General features: G+C 41.1%; 1 protein-coding gene across 1 annotated transcript; it reads left to right on the top strand.

Annotated features, from left to right (window-relative positions):
- Positions 1–16,412: 16,412 nt before the first annotated feature.
- Positions 16,413–19,108, top strand: LOC125234909. The gene is made up of 4 exons (XM_048141327.1): positions 16,413–16,586; positions 16,861–17,156; positions 17,376–18,869; positions 18,967–19,108. The coding sequence occupies exons 1-3, from the start codon at positions 16,413–16,415 to the stop codon at positions 18,724–18,726; spliced, it is 1,821 nt and encodes a 606-aa protein (XP_047997284.1). The 3' UTR covers positions 18,727–18,869; positions 18,967–19,108.
- The last annotated feature ends 600 nt before the right edge of the window (positions 19,109–19,708 follow it).

A 19,708-nucleotide genomic window follows, 5' to 3' on the forward strand; every position in this document is an offset into this window, starting at 1 on the left:
TAAGTGAAAACAAGCGCTGAAGCGAGAAGGTAAAAAGAAGTGAGTGAAAGCTCGCAACGTCGCAAAAATTCATTCATTGTTGATGAGCGATTTCACTCGGTTCACATGATTTCCTCTACCTTGGATATGGGAGTTGTGGGTAATTATTTTCTTTATCACTTAGCCTTATGTTCCAGTTGCTAAGTGCTAACTAGTGTTAGCGAGTAGACACTGCACGTATGGCTTTGAGATAGATAAAAAATCTGGTAGATACAGATCTGATATGATGCCGGAATTACCTATCTCTTCAAAGTTTGGAAATTCGGATATACTCGGCTCGTCTCACCGTTGCAATCAATTATTAGGGTTGGCATAAATAATTGATGTTTCTTTCCGTACGCAAGCACAGGTAAGACAAACCTAAGTATTTGAATTTTGGGATAGTTAACGGCCACGACATCTCAATAGATGCAGTGCCTTCATTGTGTGGTGCCGGTACATCGTATGTGGTGGCTCAGTAATCCAATGGCAGCACGACACCTTTTGCCACATCTGTCACAGGTGAAACGCGAGTGAAGAGGAGGAGCTCAGTAGACCTAGCACATGATTGCCGCGAGAGTATGTCGCCGCGAGATAGACTACCCGTCCTTATGTCATTAATACAGTTAGAAGAAGACGTGTGATCTATCTCGCGGCGACATACTCCCGCGGCCATCATGTGCTAGGCCTACTGGAGCGAAGTCTTTTCTGCTTAAGGTTGTCGAGCCAGGCTTTGTCGTGCTGTAAAGGGACAAAACAATTATTCTCTGGATAGCTGTCAAAATTCGGTTTTGTAGGAAGTTTCTTTACATAAGTTTGTTCTATCTCTTATCGTGAGAGAAGCATAGACACTTATCACCGTATTAATCGTATTATATTTGCGCATAAGTTCTGCTACTTAGTTAACCTTACCGGTCAACACCAGTGCCATCCGTGACATAAAAAAAACACCTTGTTTATGGGTATTTCCCTTTATTGGTAGTTAACATGCCAAGAAGCGTAGGCTACAGGTTAGTAAAATTTGATTACTTACCTGTTTACTTTAGTAGCTAACAAATATAATGTTATTCCTCATTAAATTGAATTCGTATGGTTTACAAAATAGACCCGTTTTGCCCATTTAAGTACATAGTTACATACACATTTCATTCTATGTCTGTAACTATTATATTGGGTTGGTAAGAAAGTAATGTAAGAAAGTAAGTTTGATTAAGTTAATGTTAGTTTTTTGGACACTTAGAGACCTTATACATCTCTGAGATTTTGATTATATTTTTAAACTTAATTTGTAACCTTGATTGGCCCTTATTTGTAAACTTGATTTGTTCTTTAATGATTGACAACTAGAGACTTGTACATCTCTTGAAATGTGTAATTTAGCTGTTCATTTTCTGTATTTTTTATTTTTTTTTGTATTATTTGACAAAGGATTTTACTTTTAAATATTTTAATTTTATAAAATTTGACTCTTGGAGACGCTATACATCTCCATGGATTATTTGATTAAGTATAATATTTTTACTTGTAATATTCAGTCTTTTACAATTACAACTATTGAAGTATTATAGATTTCTTTTATCTTTGTATCTGTTTGCACTTTCTTTATGTATTGATTATAGTTAGTAATAATATGACATTTAGAGACTTTATACATCTCTAATTCTATATCAGTGTATAGCTACTTTGCTTATGATTAATATTTTTAGTTAATATTTCTATTAATTTCATTTGTTTAACTTTAATGAATACTCTGTAATGTTGACATGTAAAAGTGCCCCCGTGGCCTATTTGCTGAATAAATGATTTTGTATTTTGTATTTAGTAATGAGCGAATCATAACCAATATTGTAATTTTTATTTAATTTATTATTTTAATCATTTATCAAAAATATAACGGCCTTCGTTATCTACTACTTGTCTGCATCGTCCTGGTAAAGAATGAATAGCATCGGCGAAGAAGTTCTTAGGTTTAGATTCAAAAAACTCAGCTATGTACTGTCGTAGATGGGCTTGATCATCGAACTTTTTTTCATTCAAGGCATTGCTTAGCGATCTGAACAATGCATAATCCGTAGGTGCCAAGTATGGAGAGTACGGTGGATGAGGTATCACCTTCCAACCTAGCTCCAATAGCTTTAGCCGAGTCACTTTTGCAATGTGTGGGCGAGCATTGTCGTGTAAGAAAAAAGCTTTAGCATGCTGTGGACGATTCTGACAGATTTTTTGGTTTAAATTTTCAAGCTGATTACAGTATACTGATGCGGTAACAGTCATTCCACTTGGTAGGAGTTCCCAGTAAATAATACCATGAATATCCCACCAAACGGACAGCATAACTTTTTTCGGGTGAGGCTCTGTTTTTGGTGCCTCTATTCCTTTTTCGTTTGGAGCTAGCCACTGACGCTTGCGTGTGTGATTTATATATAAGACCCATTTTTCATCTCCAGTGATAAGATGGTCCAACCAGTTGAATGTGCGGCGAAAAGACAGAAGTTGTATGCAGATATCGGCACGGCGGTTTAGTTGATCTCTATCAAGTTCGTGCGGTATCCAAACACTGTATTTGTAGTTTTTTCCCAACTCGTGTAAATGTGTTTCTATGGTGACATGAGAGCAGCCTAACTCGGTAGCAAGAGTACGACTCGTTAGCCTCGGATCTCCTTCAATTAAGGTTTTTAATTTGGCTACATCAATCTTCACCGGTCGACCAGACTTAGGTTGATCTGATAATGAAAAGTCGCCACTACGAAACCGCTGGAACCATCGTTTCGCCGTGGCCTCAGACACAACTTCAGGAGCAACACGCTGACATATATTACGCACTGCTTCGGCGGCTGAATGGCCAGACTGAAATTCATATAGTAAGCAATGCCTTACATGCACTTTTAATTCGTCCATTTTCTTCCTTATATTAGCTCGGCGACAGCTAGTGAATGACTGACGAGAAACTGTGCGACTCGCCCTTTATATACTTTCGACCATAGAAGATTCTAGAACTCTCTCAAAAATTTTATGTGGAATTCAATCGATCGCTTATTACTTTCTTACCAACCCAATACTTACATACATTATACATACACATACATACATACATACTATCACGCCTGTATCCCATAAAGGGGTAGGCAGAGCACATGAAACTACTAAAGCTTCAGGGCCACTCTTGGCAAATAATGGGTTAAAAGAAAACGAAACTACATACATTATGACTGTATCATATGGATTTGGAAACCCTTAAATAATTAACCCAACTTAATAGATATTTTAGACCAAAAAGGATATGGCGGGACGACCTGGGCGCATTCTACTCAAAATGGTGGGAAAATGCCGACAACAGGGTCGAGTGGAGAAAGCGAGGGGAGGCCTTTGCCCAGCAGTGGGACACAAAAGAGGCTAATTAAAAAAAAATAGATATGTTGCGTTGGTGGTAAAAACGCGTACCTAATGACCGTCTGCGGGTAAAATTTGGACCATGTGGCCTTACTTGCTCAAAAGCGATTTTTTATTTTAGGTAGTTTTTTTGCTCGTTTGTGTAGTACACATTGTGTACGATGCGCGAACTGGCCCGCACCACCGCGCCTAATTGGTCTAAAAGTTTGTCGCACTGTATCTTAGCCGTCCCTGCCTGCAACTCCCTCCAGAAAACCGTAGCACTACCTATGCATTTCATAATTTGTGAAATCCGTTCAAAAATAACATATCGATCTGTTTATCCAGCCCAAACAGGAATCAGAGTGGCAATGTCAACGGACTAGCCCTGTCACCGAGGCACACGACAATATGTTGACTTTCTGTAAATCCGTGTTTGTGACCACAGATTGGTAGATATTTGCCTAACTGTCTAGCAAACATGCTCTTAACTCAACGGCTTGATATATTATTGAAGTGTTAATTTTCCGAGGTGCTAACTAATGACTTGGGCTAACTCGACGCGACGCACACGGCGGTGGGCATATTCTGTAAGTCGTGTGAAATTACTTCAGGTCTCTGTCTAAAGCCAGCGTAACTGGGTCTGTAGCCAAGAGTAAAACTGTCGATGCTCTGTAGTTCCCTCTCTCTATAGCTCTTTCGTATTGGTGAGACAGAACTCGTGTTTATTTATGTACGTGTATATTACGGAGTGTCAACGATTCTACTTTTGGCTATAGGTCCTGCCGGCCTAGCCGATCAAAACGCAGTCTGGCTCTATCGCGTCACTACAGAAGAGCAATAGCGAGACTAGTTGCGAAACGCTTACCAAGCGTTAACGATCCTACTCTTAGCTAGGTGTCCAGGGTGGCTAGCCGAATGGCACAATCGCTCACGAAACGCTCACGAAACGAAGCGCTAGTAGATATCTATCTCTATCGCGCTTGCGTATTGGCGCGACAGAGCCAGCGGCGTATCGCTCCTTATAGTATATAGTTCCTTATCTACTACAACCAATCGAAGGGCGCTTTTATACTGGCTAGTCCAAGCAATCGCTTCTCTAATCAAGATCCCATAGCTAACTTGCATTTTCCTTACTCTTACTTGATGCTATGTAAGTCTGAGCGAGATCATATAGCGACATCATTCGAAAATTCTCATAGGTAACTCAAGTCGAATGCTCAGTGTGCGTAGCCGAATGCACAAACGCTCACGACAATATCTCTTTCGTAACTATCTATCTCTATCACTCTTGCGTATTGGCGTGATAGAGCCAGACTACCTTTCGCGGCGTTTCGTTTTCGTTTCGCGTCGCAGAAATGCATTCGGCTACAGGGCCTGGACCCCCATGACATCTCGCACGTCTTTGCGCTAACTTGATATGAAAGCACACGATCCATCTTACTGAGGGTCTTAACACTAGCACGGGTATTTTAGATGAAGATCTAGTTTGATATTGTCGAGAGTACTAAGCTTGTTAAGTTTGATAAGCGAAGATGCAAGTGTTGGTGACGTTTAGCGTGTGCAGATTTAATCATTTTAGTAACTAGCAGTACTAGCACAAGATTCCTGTACATTTATTATAGTGACGGTTACTCAGCTGAGTAGTGCGATCTCTTTATTTTAATTCAAAACGGCATAAGGATCTTACTGACTATCAGTTCGCCGAATGATAACGGCCTGCAAGTTATTCGGAGCTATAACATTTTTTACTTCAATTAATAGGCAAAAGTCATCCGACGAAAATATAGTGAGTAATTTAGAACACACTGGATTTCTTAAATAAAATAAAGATATTGTTTTCACTTGCGTGTGCGTTCTACTAGACCTCTTTAACTTTTATATTTTTAGAGTTTCCCATTCAATCAAAATGCTTTTGAAGTGATGAAATTTGTGCCAGACACTGGATTGACCTAAAGTGGTCCTTAGGTGTAATTTCTACTGGGCTTTTATTATTCATTACTTGAATGTCAAAACAAAGTTACACCACACTATATTTCTCTTAGCTCTACAGAGATCGATAGTCTTATCATAGCGTGCGATCACATCTCAATATTCAATATAGCAAATATGAACAGTCATATACAGCGAATGCCTGTCTTTGCAGGGTGCTGTTACGACCCGCCCCGGAAACGCTGCTCCGATCTATCCATCGATATCCAACGTAAAGATAATAATTGATGCATAATGACCAATGAAACTGGATCTCTGTACAATCAAGTTGAAGCCTGGCCACTAGAACCTTTTCACAGTAAACCTCAAAGTGACTTCTATGGTGAATAAAGCTTGGTGTCAGTGAGACAGGGTTCTAGAGTGATTAGGATTCAGAATTCTTGGCTGTATAGTCAATCTGCATTCTGTTTGATGCGCTGTGCAGATATTGAGACAATTCAGTTGCGCTCGTACGAGTACGAAAAACATATGTTTATGATTTCAATCGAACTATGTAATTCAGTAGGTACACGGGGTGATTCGATATTATCTAAGGAAGTTAATTGCACTAAGGTATTTTGTGCCAGTGCGAAATACAGTTTTCGCATATGTCTCCATTACAGTCAAAAGTGCTTACTAAGTGAGAACTTGATAAGCGTCGCTTGAAGATTTGTGTACCTAATGTGTAGGACACAGATGTCATATATACCATAGATCAAGCAAACGTATCTACTTAGCGTGTTAAATGAACTCAGTGAAATCCACTGAGTTGTCCGTCTTTACTCGCAGCTTGCAGCTTTCGGGCGTCAATTTTTGTAAGTTGAAGTCAACCAAAACATAAAAAATGCCTCGTTACGTGATATTCAATTGCAACAACACAAAAATTATGAACAATCAAGAGCCTGAGACATATTTAAAATTACAGGCAAGAATCAACTTCAGTACAAAATTTGACACGCTCGGCCCCTATACAAATATATGAATTTGTTTCTTCTATCTAAATCAAGTTCTGTGGTGTAGGACCAACAAATTTCGATAATTGGTTTTCACGCATTCGCGGTACAGTGTACCTAAACATTGTCAACCCATTTATTATTTTTATGCGTTTACATCCCAATTGTCGCTGGGGTTCATTTCATATAGGTTTATAGGTACCAAATACGATCAGCGTACGTGTCTTCACCGACTTTAAATGACAGTTTACACAAGTAAGTCTAGTTCCGCTCCCACGGCACAGTATAATAAAGAGTACTATCGTACAGTATGGCCACTCCCGCTCCCCGCTGAAAGTGCCGCCCACGCCCTCTCGGTTACCACAGTTACCGCCTGTCAAAAACGCGAACAGTCGACCTGTCATATCTCACTCATACAAGCATGGTACGCGTTCACGTACACGAGCTTAGAATGTGTGCTATTAGGAAGGCGCCTTTTTCATATATTTGATCGCCAGTGTCCGAGGTGTGCCCACGGTGTTAAGGTTGACCCAAATCCTCCCATATACACGTATTTGTCATGTATTTAAGAAAATTACAGTATTTCTGGGAAAGGCCTAGGGCGCAAGTGACACCGGTTCTTCTAGTTAATGCCTAGTATTTGTTTCTAGTTCGACTTATGAAGATTAATGAGCGGGTAGGGCTCTAGTTCTTGCAATTAGGTGGATTACGTGGAACTGGGATATGAGCGCTTTCCGGTACCATTGAGTAAATAGTACTGATTCAACCCATGATGTATGTGTGTATACTATAAGGGCTCATTTAAATGGTGCAAGAACTGGTTTGCAACTTACGTTGCATTAAGGTATTTGATTCGTGTGTTGAATTGTATGCAACTCAATATTACGCCGTGTCTTGCGTGGGCGACGGTCGCGCGACCGTCGCGCGACCATCGCCGTCGCGTCTCATACTTCCATATCGATAAGGTTTGATTTCGTATGCGTCACATCGCCGTCGCGCGACCATCGCGCGACTGTCGCCCACGCAAGCCACGGCGTTACAGTCCACAATGCAACTAAAATCACGTGCAAATTCGCACGCGTTGTAAATGGGTCTTTATATGTAGGTATAATTTTCATGCCTAATATTTATACGTATTTAGTCTTAACCCTAATATCTTCCGTGATTTTCAGAGAGCAGTGCTTCTAAATTCTATGATAAATGATTTCAAATTGACCAACGTTACGAATCGTTACCGTTACAAAAATCGCCCTTTTAAAGGTTTTATTAAAAATAAATTACTTTGATAGAACAATGGAGTGGCGTGCCGTTTGTACAATAAGTAGGTAATGTACAGTGCGAAAAATGGATAAAATGGACCAATTACATTTGCCCCCCAGTCGAGATTTGCCCCGCTGTACCTTAACTAATTGCTTTTACATTCAAATACAAAAACCAACTATTTTAAAAAAATCTTCATTTATACAGAAATGTCTAAACTATACCTAGGTATCTAAGGGGTCAACCACAAATTCAATCAATGAAAATAGAGGAAATACAAGTGCTCTGTGATGACAATCTATTAAAAGTTGCTTGACCATCCCGTTCATACGTAATGGCGCGTGTCAGAGAGCAAATACAAAGATCAAGCCAATTCTGTTTTATATTTTTGATACAACATTGAGTCAAGCACTTAACGTGCACAAATAAATAAGTCTGTTAGAAACGCTTTAGGTATCTTGCATTAAGGTCTACCGCCATGATCTAGAATCTACCTATAAGTAAATGTGCATGATAATGATAAAGAAGTAGCCGGCCTAGCAAAATGACGATTGCTTACGCTCTGTAGCGACTAGCGATTATATACTTAAGGGACTAAGTAATCGCTAGTCGCTACATATTTACTTGTAGCACAATTTAGCTACCGACAAATTGTTCTTTACGGTCACGGTCGTATCAAAACAAGATCTAACCCGTATCAAATTGTAAAATACAATAGGCTTTATTTAAATCCTCTGTTTGATAAATACCTTCGAAGCTCAGGTACTCGTACGAGACAGAAGCTTGTTTTATCGGAATGAGAAATTATAAAAGCAAACTGTCCAGGTACCTAATTTGGCTTCAACGGCTCGTGCCTTTAAAGCTCTGTCAATTCGTTTGTTTATACACAAACAATCAAAATTTTGTTGAATTTCCTAATGGTGCGTGACATTATGACTTTCAATCATTTTATTTTTTGTGTAAATATTATTGCAGCATAATATTTTCATACATTTTCTTTTGTTTCATTTCATTTCATTTCATTTCATTTATTTTGCAATGTGTGTTACAAAGGTCTTAATAAGTATACATGTGAATAGTTTCAACACACCCTGTGAGGGTATTGCAATATATCTAAAGCTAAGATCTAAAACTAGATTTAAAGTTAATATTTCTACACAACGAATGTCGAATGTTGTTACCTTGTCCATGGGGCCCCAGCGCGAACAAGTTGTTCACAGAAATCGCGAAGCTGGCGACTTCCTCGCACAACGTATCAGCATTGCGATACAGCGAGGAAATGTCGCCAGTATCCTTGGTACAATGCCTCAAGGGCCTATTTTAGACATTAGCTAGCTTTTAAGTTTAGTCTTAGTTTCTTATTATAATTATGTAAATATGTTCATGTTGTAAACAAATAATATTTTTATCCTTGTCCTTCATTTCATTGTCTGACGTAACGTGTCTATCTACGTGGCGTGTTTATTATCTAGAATTTGAATTAAGAACATCGGTCGTTCCAAATATTATCAGTCACAGGTAGTACAGATGTAGTAGGTACGAAAAGAGTTGCCTTCGTATTGTTACGGAAACGTACGAACGTGTCATGCTATTTCAGTCAGTCTCAGTACAAGATGTACTGACATTGACTGAACTAGCATGACAAATACGAACGTCTCCGAAGGAAACCCTTTTCGCACTACTACATGTGTACGATGATCAAACTTTGACAGGTCACACCGAACATAAGAAGCCAGATAATTATACTTAGTAAATCAATTGAAGTAGGTAAATAGTTATCTAATACTAGAGCTAGAACGAAAGTTTGTAGACATTGAGGTCTAAAGAGAACGAAACATGAGCTCACGTTTGTGAGTTCAACGCGGGAGCCCGTGCCAAGTGTTTGACCCAATATTTGCAAATGTTTCCTACTCTAACTGTATTAAAACAGTCTAGAAACCATTAGCTAAGCCCGACTAGTTTTGTACAACACTAATTATATGAGAACACAAATATAAGCGGAGAACTATTTAAATAATACATTCCTGGCTTGAGTTCATGACCTGTCTATATAGGCTAAAACTATGACAATCATATTATGTAGGTATAATATGTTAAAAAAACAATGAACAACAATGAAACAGATATTATTATTAAATGCCAAACTTAATGAATGTATGAAATTCGGACGAGATAAAATGTCACAAGACAGCGTAAAAGGGGCAAATTAAAATGGCAATCGTTGATGAAAAATGCCTAACTTAAATAATGTATGACAATAGTCATGTGAATCTCACATATGAATATGTAGTATAACTAATAACCATTATTATTATTTTGATTCCAAATATCTTTGGCGCGAATACCAAGAATGGAGGAAAACCTGTGTAAGCTTAGCGTCGGTCAAATTTGGCGCGATACCGCTCTAGACTCGTCGGTCTACCTGGAGTACCTGGTGCCAAGTCTCTTGTGTTGATGAGGACTTAGTGAGTTTTCACATTATCCGATCCGATATCGGAAGTCGGAAGGATTTCAAAGGCAAAAACCAAAGATGGCAGATGAAATGTGTGGTATAAAGGTCCGACATTCGATATAGGATCGGATAATGTGAAAACGCACTTAGGGTCTTATCATAGGACCAGGTAATTGTTGTTGATCGTCCTAGGGCACCTCATAGGTGCATAGGGCCTCTACATGATTCTTCCACGCCTTTTCTATCTTGAGCCACCGCCCTTGGCCTCGTTCCAGCTCAGTCCAAATTCCCGCAGCTCGTACTCTACGCTCCGCCTCCAGGTGTGTACGGGGAGTTTGCGGGCTCGCTTTCCTCCTTGAGGCCGCCACTCAAACGCGATACTGGCGCTGTTGGCTCCTCTTCGAAGGGTATGACCGATCCATACCAGACCAGTTAATGCTTTAAGTAAATCTTATTGAATTAATTTACAGCAATAAATTATTTCGATTAAACTCGAGGTTTCGGTATACTCTTCGAACGTTCGTTTTTCGGGTATGACCGCGCGATCCATACCAGACCAGTTAATTATTTAAGTAAATCTTATTGACTTAATTTACAGTAATACATTATTTCGATTAAACTTTAGGTTTATATACAACCTGTCTTGTAAAATGTAAGTGCATTATAAAGTACATTCAATCATAACGCGATTACTTCGTCACCCCACCGTCGGGGTGGGCAAATGATTGAACAAATTAATAGCATACATAAGCTAATATATCCTCCATCCATTAGCCCAACAACTTATTATTGCGGCGTTGGTTTAATACAGCCTTGATGAGCAGCGAGTTAGCGAGATTAGGATTACGGTAGCTGCTAATAATATTATGATAATCAGTATAATGACATATGTTCATCGATCATACTTGAGATGGGATAGGATGTCTTCGTTCAAACCAAGACTAACTCCTTAAGTACATTACTAGGGCGATAAAATAGAATAAAATATCTTTGTTGCGAACCGGACATGTACAGTTGTTACATTACATAAATAAGAACACTCCCGACTAACTCAGCTTTATCAGCTAAATAGGTTCATCCGTTCGGGAGCTACGATGCCACAGACAGACACACACACACACAGACGGACAGACAAACACACAGACAGACAGACACGTCAAACTTCACCCCGTCGTTTTTGCGTCGGGGGTTAAAAATAGAGCGGCATGGCGCCCTGAGAGGGCATTGCCTTGCCAAGCAGTCTTATGTCTAGTTATCGGATAATAACAAAAAATATTAATTACTAGTGTTTACTTAAATATCCTTGACTGATTAGGTGATTTCAATGCACTAAAATTCCAAATTAAAAACTTCGTTAAAAAACAACGTTGTTGAGTTCGATTTAGTGCCTATTCGCACCTTCGTACGTGTTAATAAGCAGACCAGTAATTACGGGTAACGACCTAACGGCTAATCATTTTTCGCGTCTTGATGCCGATTGGTATCGAATGTCCGGACTGTCCGGCCTCGTATTCGGAAACGAAAATTTCATAACAATGTAATGCACACTGTGTCCACACGTGAAAAACGGTCTAAGCTTTTTACCACTCCCATCCGTGGGTGTCGTAGAAATGGACTTTGGGATACAGGTTGATTGTGGTGAGGGCGATGGGCAGAATCCTACGATATCATAATTTCGCTTTCTTTCAACACCTCAGTGGCAGTGAAACTTGAACAGTTTCATATTTTTTGCTTATTTATTTTAGGAATACAGGCGTGAGTAGGTAAATGTACCTAAAATGAAAAGCAGTAGATTTCAAAAATCTACCGATGGTATGGATGTAAAATTACTCAAGTAATAGCTTGTTTTCATTATACTAAGAAGACACTTTCGCTTGAAGTATAAGTACTAGTTAGAAGCGCCTCGCCTCATAAAACTGGCTTCTGGTCAAGATTGTAGGAGGTAAGATTTATTCCATAGATTACTTAGGTTACATACACATGTTTAGATGTGTGCAATGTGTTTATTATGCAGTTGTGTGGTATCTTTAAAATTATTGTAGGTACTTTATCATAAATTAACTCACGCTTGGGGGCCGATTTTTGAGTCTCACTGTCACTAAAATACCGGTTGAAAACGGTGACTTGCCTATTATTTTCAGTGACAATTTTCTGAATTCGAACGCGTGAGACGCAAAAATCGGCTCGCTGCACATAAAACTGCTCAAACTTCAGTGCCACTTAGAAATTAAGGGGTTGAATGAAAACGGAATTGTGAGCAAGCGATAGGTTGCCAGACTATCGCCTACATCACCATGGAACCCCTATCCCACAGTCGACTTACACAACCCACGGGGGCAAGGGACCAACGGACCTTTCTTTGAAACTAGACGTGCGATGCGTTGTTGTTCCGTTCTTCTGTCTGACTGCTATCATCAAATTGGTAGTGGCTTCAGTAGTTAGGTGAATCGGAATGACATCCATGTTTTTACGCGCATTTAATGTATTTCATAAGAAGATGTTTTTGTCAACTGCACTGCGGCGTAATTAAACATGCAGTAACTCTATATTGGTATCCCTTAAAATTGCAGTAAACTGTAATGGGTTGTAAAGTTTATCGATGTTATAATATAAGTTTGGGCTGTGAGACGGTCATAAAAGTTTTAAAATTCCAGCAAAATATGTCGTTAAAATACCGACGAAATTATTTAATTTTGTCACAAGTAGAATTTTTAGTAATGATGCCGTTTGGTGTCAACGTTCTTTCGGTGTAATGTGAGGTCTATTTAATTTGGAACACTTTTCAATAATCTTCAAGAATGTTGAAGAGTATAACAATTTTATTATAGTACTATAGATAGTGATAATCAACGCTATAATATTAATACGATCAGGCGTTTTTTTTTAATTGCCCAGCAGTGGAACATTCTGTGTGTACTAATCACAAATTGCAATTTGACGCCTAATAAATATACTGAATACGTCTTAGTCGAATATGAACTAAATTTATCTTCATCTATTACTCTTCCTTAGCCAGACTCTAAACTCATTTACGCAAATCGATTTTGAAAACATTATACATGTTCTTGTGTAGTTTACTATACCTCCCACTTAAATTAATAGTGATTTTTGTTACTGCCGACATTATTATTATTAGAATGAGCTTTCATTCTGGTAGGCGTGCATGTCACGACAAATAAGACTTAGCTTTTTGAACCTTACGCCTCGCACAAAAGAGTGGTATAATTTATTTTAACTATTCAATCAATCAATCACACAAATAGACATTGATTACATGTAAGCAGCCGCATGCGAGTAAAGTAATTAGAATCAATCACTATTAGAGAAGTAATTAGAATGACTAGATTATTAACTAAGCTTTGAGACTTGTCATTTTAAAATTGTTTGCAATTATGTATTATTATAATTTGGCACACTCATTTCACCTACTTACTTTATAAGTTAGTCGTCGGTATCGCAAATCTTCAGTTCGCCGTTGTTAGGTGACTTAGCATTATTAGTATACCTCTACAGTTACACATACATATCAAGACAAATAATTTCTAATGACAGTCATTGATCAGTGAAATATGTCTGTGTTGGTATGCGATTGATATTTTTATTGTATTGTGTCGCGTATTGCAATGTCACGCTCGGCAGACTAAACACCGCCAAACGGATAGAAATATGTACTTATCTTAGATATTTACAAGTGCAACAAAAAATTCGTTAGGTATCTGTTTCTCTATCCTACCAAGTTCCCGCGTAGACATTTTCATACATATTCGGAAATATTACCAACTATTTTGAACTTTTCTTGTTTTCTAAATTCAAAAACAAAACAATTACTTTTGGGTCTATAAGTGCTATCGCTCTTTCATGTTCAAGCAAAAGAGATGCAAATATATATATGTTTTTCACTTACGAGAGAGACGTATTAGGCTAGTGGCTTGTAATGTAGTCTAATGATAATAAAATATATGCCAAATTATAGTAGAACAGAACTCACACATGGATAAAGCATTGAAAATAAAGGTCTTGAAATAATAATTGTAAGTATTAATAGTACGTCCCTAAATCACAGCAATTATTATTCTCTGATTGGACGTATGCGTCACATCGATTATACCCAAAAAAATAATTACTGACTTTTCCCATAAGGTTGACCCTTAAGACGATACGATCAATTCTCCATACAAACGCTCTCGACTATTTCCTCCCTGATTTTTGAAGATAGAGCAATGATTTTTTCAACACAGATTATTATTATTTCTATCTGAGTCGGACCGTTTTGATTTTTTTGCTATTTTTATTTTAAAAGACGCTAGAGCCAATCAAAAATTTCTAAAAACGGCCTTTTTCAAAATGGCTCAAAAAAGGTGTGATACTCAAGATCGGTAACAATTAGCCAAAAAATCTAAACGGTCCGACACAGATTGTTTCATTGTTATTCAGATTCTCACGTTCCGTTTAAATAAGTTCTGAAGGAGGAAACAGCCGAGAGCGGAACCTCGATTTTAAAGATTTTTTCGCAAAATCTTTTTTTTTTAACAAAAAAAGACAATGTACAATTGTACACAAGCATATCATTAAAGTTTCGCCAAACTGTAAAACAGTTTGTTGGCGATGATCTTTTAACTGAGTTGTTCTTAATGGTCATTTTTTTGATAAATCTAGTTAATAACACTAGTATATTTAACTGAAATTCCCAAATTGAAAGGGGGACTCCTTTCCATTTTAGCATTTTCGCTCCCATATCGTCTTAACATACTAGGCACCGGTGATATCCACAAAAAACATATTTGTCTTCCAATAATAGAAAGAGATCGTTCAACCTCCGAGCTCTGTATACCACCCATTTTGTATGCTAACTATCTATTCGAATACCAAATATTTAATTGACTTCTGTCATAGCTGTCATCTATGTAATAGACTACCGTATGCTAATAGACTATGTATGAACATTATTAGTAATAGTATAAGGTTTAGATATGGTTGGTTGTGTTGTGAGATGCCGTGTGAACGTCGGTCTCATCGTGTCGAATGGGGGCATGTCAGTTGTCAATCGGCTGCTGTTGGGATACTGGTGGAGCGGAGTTCCCATCACAGACTTATATATGTAGACCTCACAAACACGCATTTTGTCTTCTCACTTCATTATGACTATTATGAGTCTTCATACTACAACATTATTTAAAAGCCTCCTAAAGAGGACAAATATTATTATGATCGAAAATCGTTTTCTGTCTACACGTCGTTACTTTTATTCTAATGAATAAATAAAAAATCTATCCACAATTTTGTTTACGAACATAAGTCAAGTTTGGTTACTGAAAGCAAAAATACGTAGTTTAGTTAAACGTTTAAGCTCGATCATCAATATGTGAGTGTGCACGGGAAAACGTCCCACTTTGTCGATTGCTATAAAGCCGCTTTGTCAGTTTATTCATATAAAGATGCAAGTAAATCTAATAATTAATTAATAATTTATTGTAATGTGTTCCTATGTACATTTCTGAGGTTGTGCAATAAAGTGGATTTGTTGTTGTTGTTGCAAATCTCGCGTTAATGGTAACCGACAAAGTGGGACGTTTTACTAAAAACATTCACATATTATGATCAAAAAATAATTATTATATTCTTGTAAAGGGTTGCAATATATTCTAATTAAAACAGTTGTTTTTAGGCCTTTTACCTATTACTATATTATTGAATTAAATATTCTGTAGTTAGTCTACGAAAACTTTTTAAGAACATACAAACGGTACCGTTCTTGATTGAAATGTATCACAAAAAAAAAATATATAATACAAATGCGTGGACGCGTCTAGTTACTAAATATGTCTGTGTTCCCGTGATACGCCGAAAGCATTTCGCGCGAGCACGATATGTAGCGTAGTCTTCCTAAACGACCGAATAGTGAAAACGCATCGCATTGTTGATTCTCATAACGTGTAAAGTGAATCTAAGACCTGTAGCCTTACCATGACTTTTTTAAGTGAAAAAATACGTTACGTTTTCAGTGAGAGTTACGGAAAATGTATGGAAAAACTGAACAGCGCTCCAAGCGGAAACGCTCACGTACTAAAATTTTCATCGGTACCATAAGTTATTAACGTGTTTACTCCGAGTTTTTAATACGTTCCTAACTTTACAGCTAAGGCGCTCTCTTTCTGATTGTATGAAGTCAATAGAACCAGAACTATTTGACAGTCTCTAGTGAAAACTCAATACTTTACGTGAGTAATCATGACAGTCACTAACGTAAAAGTAAACCACCAATTCACTCTGATGTGTCATTACTGTCAAACTGGGGTGTTAGGTGGGGGTAGGTACGTTAGTTCAGGTGTGCGATGCTGAGCTGACAACATCTACTCCTACAAGTCTACCATACCACGTCCCCGTCGTCCATGGCACTGCCGCCGCGGGTCATGGACGAACCCGTCTCACCTGTGGGTCGGGTCGTACACCCTGGTAATGCTGGTGGTCAGTCGGGCGTCGCACAATCACATCTACCCCGGACCACCAGTAGCCGAGTATGGAGGCGAGGTCATAACCCGCAAGGACCTAAAAGCCCAAGCGGGGTATGACAAACTATGGAGTCCCTGCGACGTTGCTAGTAATCTGATTTCGATTGGATTGCTAGTTTCGTTGCACGGGCTCCCGGCTCCGCTTATGGAGTAGGTGGCATAAGCGGACTATACACACCTGCCTGCGTATGTCCTGCGCAGTTGAACGCCGTACGTCGGGATGCAGGAGTCCTGGGGGCTGAGACCTACAGGGGGTCGGGGTTAGTTATCTCCTTAGGACGATACGCCCTTTTCGGTCCGAATTTCAGACAAAACGGTTACCCTGCAGCTAGCCACTGCAGGGCAGTGGACACGCGTCCCGTACGGTCGAGGTGGTACGGTCCGCTGGCCAGATGTGGGGGGGGCGTCCTCTGGGAGGACGCTGGGGCTCGGCCATGCTGAAGGAGCAAGGGCGGGTGGAACCACTGGAGGAAATGGGATCGTTTCCTTCAGCCACTCGTCTGCAGCACCTGATGTCGCGCATGAGACCCAACTCAACACATCTATACCTTCCGGGTATTCCTGGTGTACTATAAGTTACATCCCCAACGTTGCGGGCTCCATGGAGGGTGGGAAGCACGGGAGGTGAAATATAAACAAATATAAAAATGGACAAACACAGATCCAACCCCAAAAACCAGCAGCAGGTCGCAGCTTCCACGGAAGCGCCCTGCGCGAACAAGGGAACGGTCGCAGCTTCCTCGGAAGCGCCTGAACCCAAGGCCACAACGACCAACGCTCCCGCCACTAATGTGGCTGGTGAGCAAGAGTGGCAGGTCTCGAAACGTAAGCGCACACCATCAGATATGCGCAAAAACAAAAACGCGCGGCCCTACGCGCAAACAAGCAAGCCTCGGATAGGGACGGACGGCAACCAGCCGTCGCAGGACAGCCGACAAAGGCCCCTGCTGCTGATGTCAGCGCGAAGCAACCGCAACGCCCCGGCGGAAGCCAGGGTGGTGCACCGCAGCGCGCTGACAAAGGAGCACGTCCTGCACCGGGCGCGAAGGAGAAATCCAACGCGACCGAGAAAGCGAGGCGCAAACGTGGGGGCAGAGGGAAGAAGGGAAAAGCGGCGCCAGAGAAGCAGACTGGCACGGGCCCAGTACCCAAACGTCCTCGCCCTGACGACACACTATCGCCAAAAACGAGCTGTCCGAAGCGAACCAAAACCTCCACTGGTTCGGGTGTGGTAAGGAAGGCCGTCTCCTACGCTGACACTGTAGTCTTAAACGACCTGTATGTCGCAGTGATGACGGAACCCTTCAAGGACCTCACACCGGAACAAGTGGAGGAATTAAAGCTGACTCTGGAGACCAGCATCGTAGATCTGGTGGGCACTCCGAGCTCCAGCCCACACGCTCCGCACTGGCCCTCCTTCCGTGGAAAGCCTTTCCACAGTGAAGGGGTGCTAAAACTACAGTGCGAGAGCAAAAGGGACGTAGAGTGGCTCAAGGACACCATAGCCACCTGCGTGTCACCAATTCCCGACACAAAACTGGTCGTAAAGCGCCAGATTGACATTCCCCGACGGGTGAAGTCCGCTGTACTGCTACCAAGCTGTTCGGAAGACGTTAGGACGATCCAGATCCTCCTACGTAGACAGAACCCTTGGTATCAGGTCAGCAGCTGGTCGCTTTACAATGTCGAGCGCCATGAAGGGACTACGTCTGGAGCCTTCTTGGTTCTCGGCATCCCGGCAGACCAGATTCCGGGAATAATAGCTAGGGAGCGTAGGCTTGCCTATAAACTGGGCAACGCCTACATCCGATTCTTTAACAGCAATGGCAAGCTGCTTGATGCGCCGCCACCTGCTGAGACTGCGACGGCTACTGTAGTGAGCGGTGCCCTCTCCGCTGCGAAGCAGAGAGAATGCACCACTCCTAATACAGAAGCTGGCGCGTCGGTGTCGGAGGTTAGCGAACCGAGCTCCGTTGAGAGACAGAGCTCGACAGGCGAACCTGCGGTCCCCCAACCAACCTCCAGCGCAAGCGAGAGGGCGGGAGGGGCGTCAGCCTGCCCGCTGACAACCCCGCGCGAGGACGCTGATGACAGCGACCTTGAGAGGGATGTCGCGCAGCTGATGGACCACGACGCCCCGCTGGAATCGGACGAGGAGATGAGCATCAAAGATGGCTCCTCCACCCCTAACTAACTTCATACAAACCAACCTCCAGCATAAACAAGCCGCAACGGCTACCTTGCGAAGAATGCTGGAGGTCAACAACGAGACCGTCGCCCTTATCCAGGAGCCGTGGATAAGGAAGGGCAGAATCTGCGGTCTAAACAACATCGGAGGTAAGCTACTTCTGGACACAACCGTAATCAATCCACGCACTTGCATATATCTCCCCAAACAAATCAACGCAGTTTTAATGAATGAGTTCTGTTCCAGAGACCTGACTACGGTCAGGCTCCAGAGTAACTGCGCCAGCAGCCCAGAGATCATCATAGCGTCTGCCTACCTGCCGGGCGACGCGGACATACCGACGGTCGAGCTGGCAAACCTCATCCGACACTGCGAAAACAAGAAGCTTGAGCTGATCGTCTCGGCGGATGCGAACGCGCACCACAGGCTGTGGGGCAGCGAATCTTCCAACAGACGAGGTGAGGACCTAGTAGAGTTTCTATTTTCCACCAACCTTAAGCTCATGAACAGGGGTCGGAACCCACGTTCGTGACCTCCAGATTCCAAACTATTATCGACATCACACTCGCTACGGAAAGAGCATCGCAAATGATTTCTGATTGGCATGTGTCAAAGGACCTGTCATGCTCCGACCATAGATGGGTAAGATACAAACTAAGCGTTGAGACTCCAAAACCAGAACCCTGGCGCAACCCGAGACGTACGGACCGCGTCAAGTTCAACAGGTTATTGTCTAGCAATCCGGAACTCGCAGTACTCCCAGGAAGCTACGCGGAACCTGCTGACATAGAGGCACACGTAAATAAACTAACAGAGATACTAACGGAAACGTTTACTAGCACTTGTCCACTAACAACACCCTCGACTAAGGCCGGCAGCCGGAAAGGCTGGTGGGGACCTGAACTCGAGAAACTGCGAGGCAAACTTCGCAAACTGTTCAATAGAGCAAAGAATACTAGGAGGGCGACAGACTGGGAAGCATACAAGG

The sequence above is a fragment of the Leguminivora glycinivorella genome, chromosome 16 (assembly GCF_023078275.1).
Source record: "Leguminivora glycinivorella isolate SPB_JAAS2020 chromosome 16, LegGlyc_1.1, whole genome shotgun sequence".
Taxonomy (NCBI): domain Eukaryota; kingdom Metazoa; phylum Arthropoda; class Insecta; order Lepidoptera; family Tortricidae; genus Leguminivora; species Leguminivora glycinivorella.

What these genes read in the sequence shown, in the direction of transcription:
- LOC125234909 (XM_048141327.1), top strand. Translation starts at nt 16,413, where the DNA reads ATGGCACTGCCGCCGCGGGTCATGGACGAACCCGTCTCACCTGTGGGT. An exon ending in GACCTAAAAGCCCAAGCGGG is followed by an intron (nt 16,587 to 16,860) that starts GTATGACAAACT and finishes GTTACCCTGCAG; the next exon opens with CTAGCCACTGCAGGGCAGTG. An exon ending in GAGGGTGGGAAGCACGGGAG is followed by an intron (nt 17,157 to 17,375) that starts GTGAAATATAAA and finishes GCACACCATCAG; the next exon opens with ATATGCGCAAAAACAAAAAC.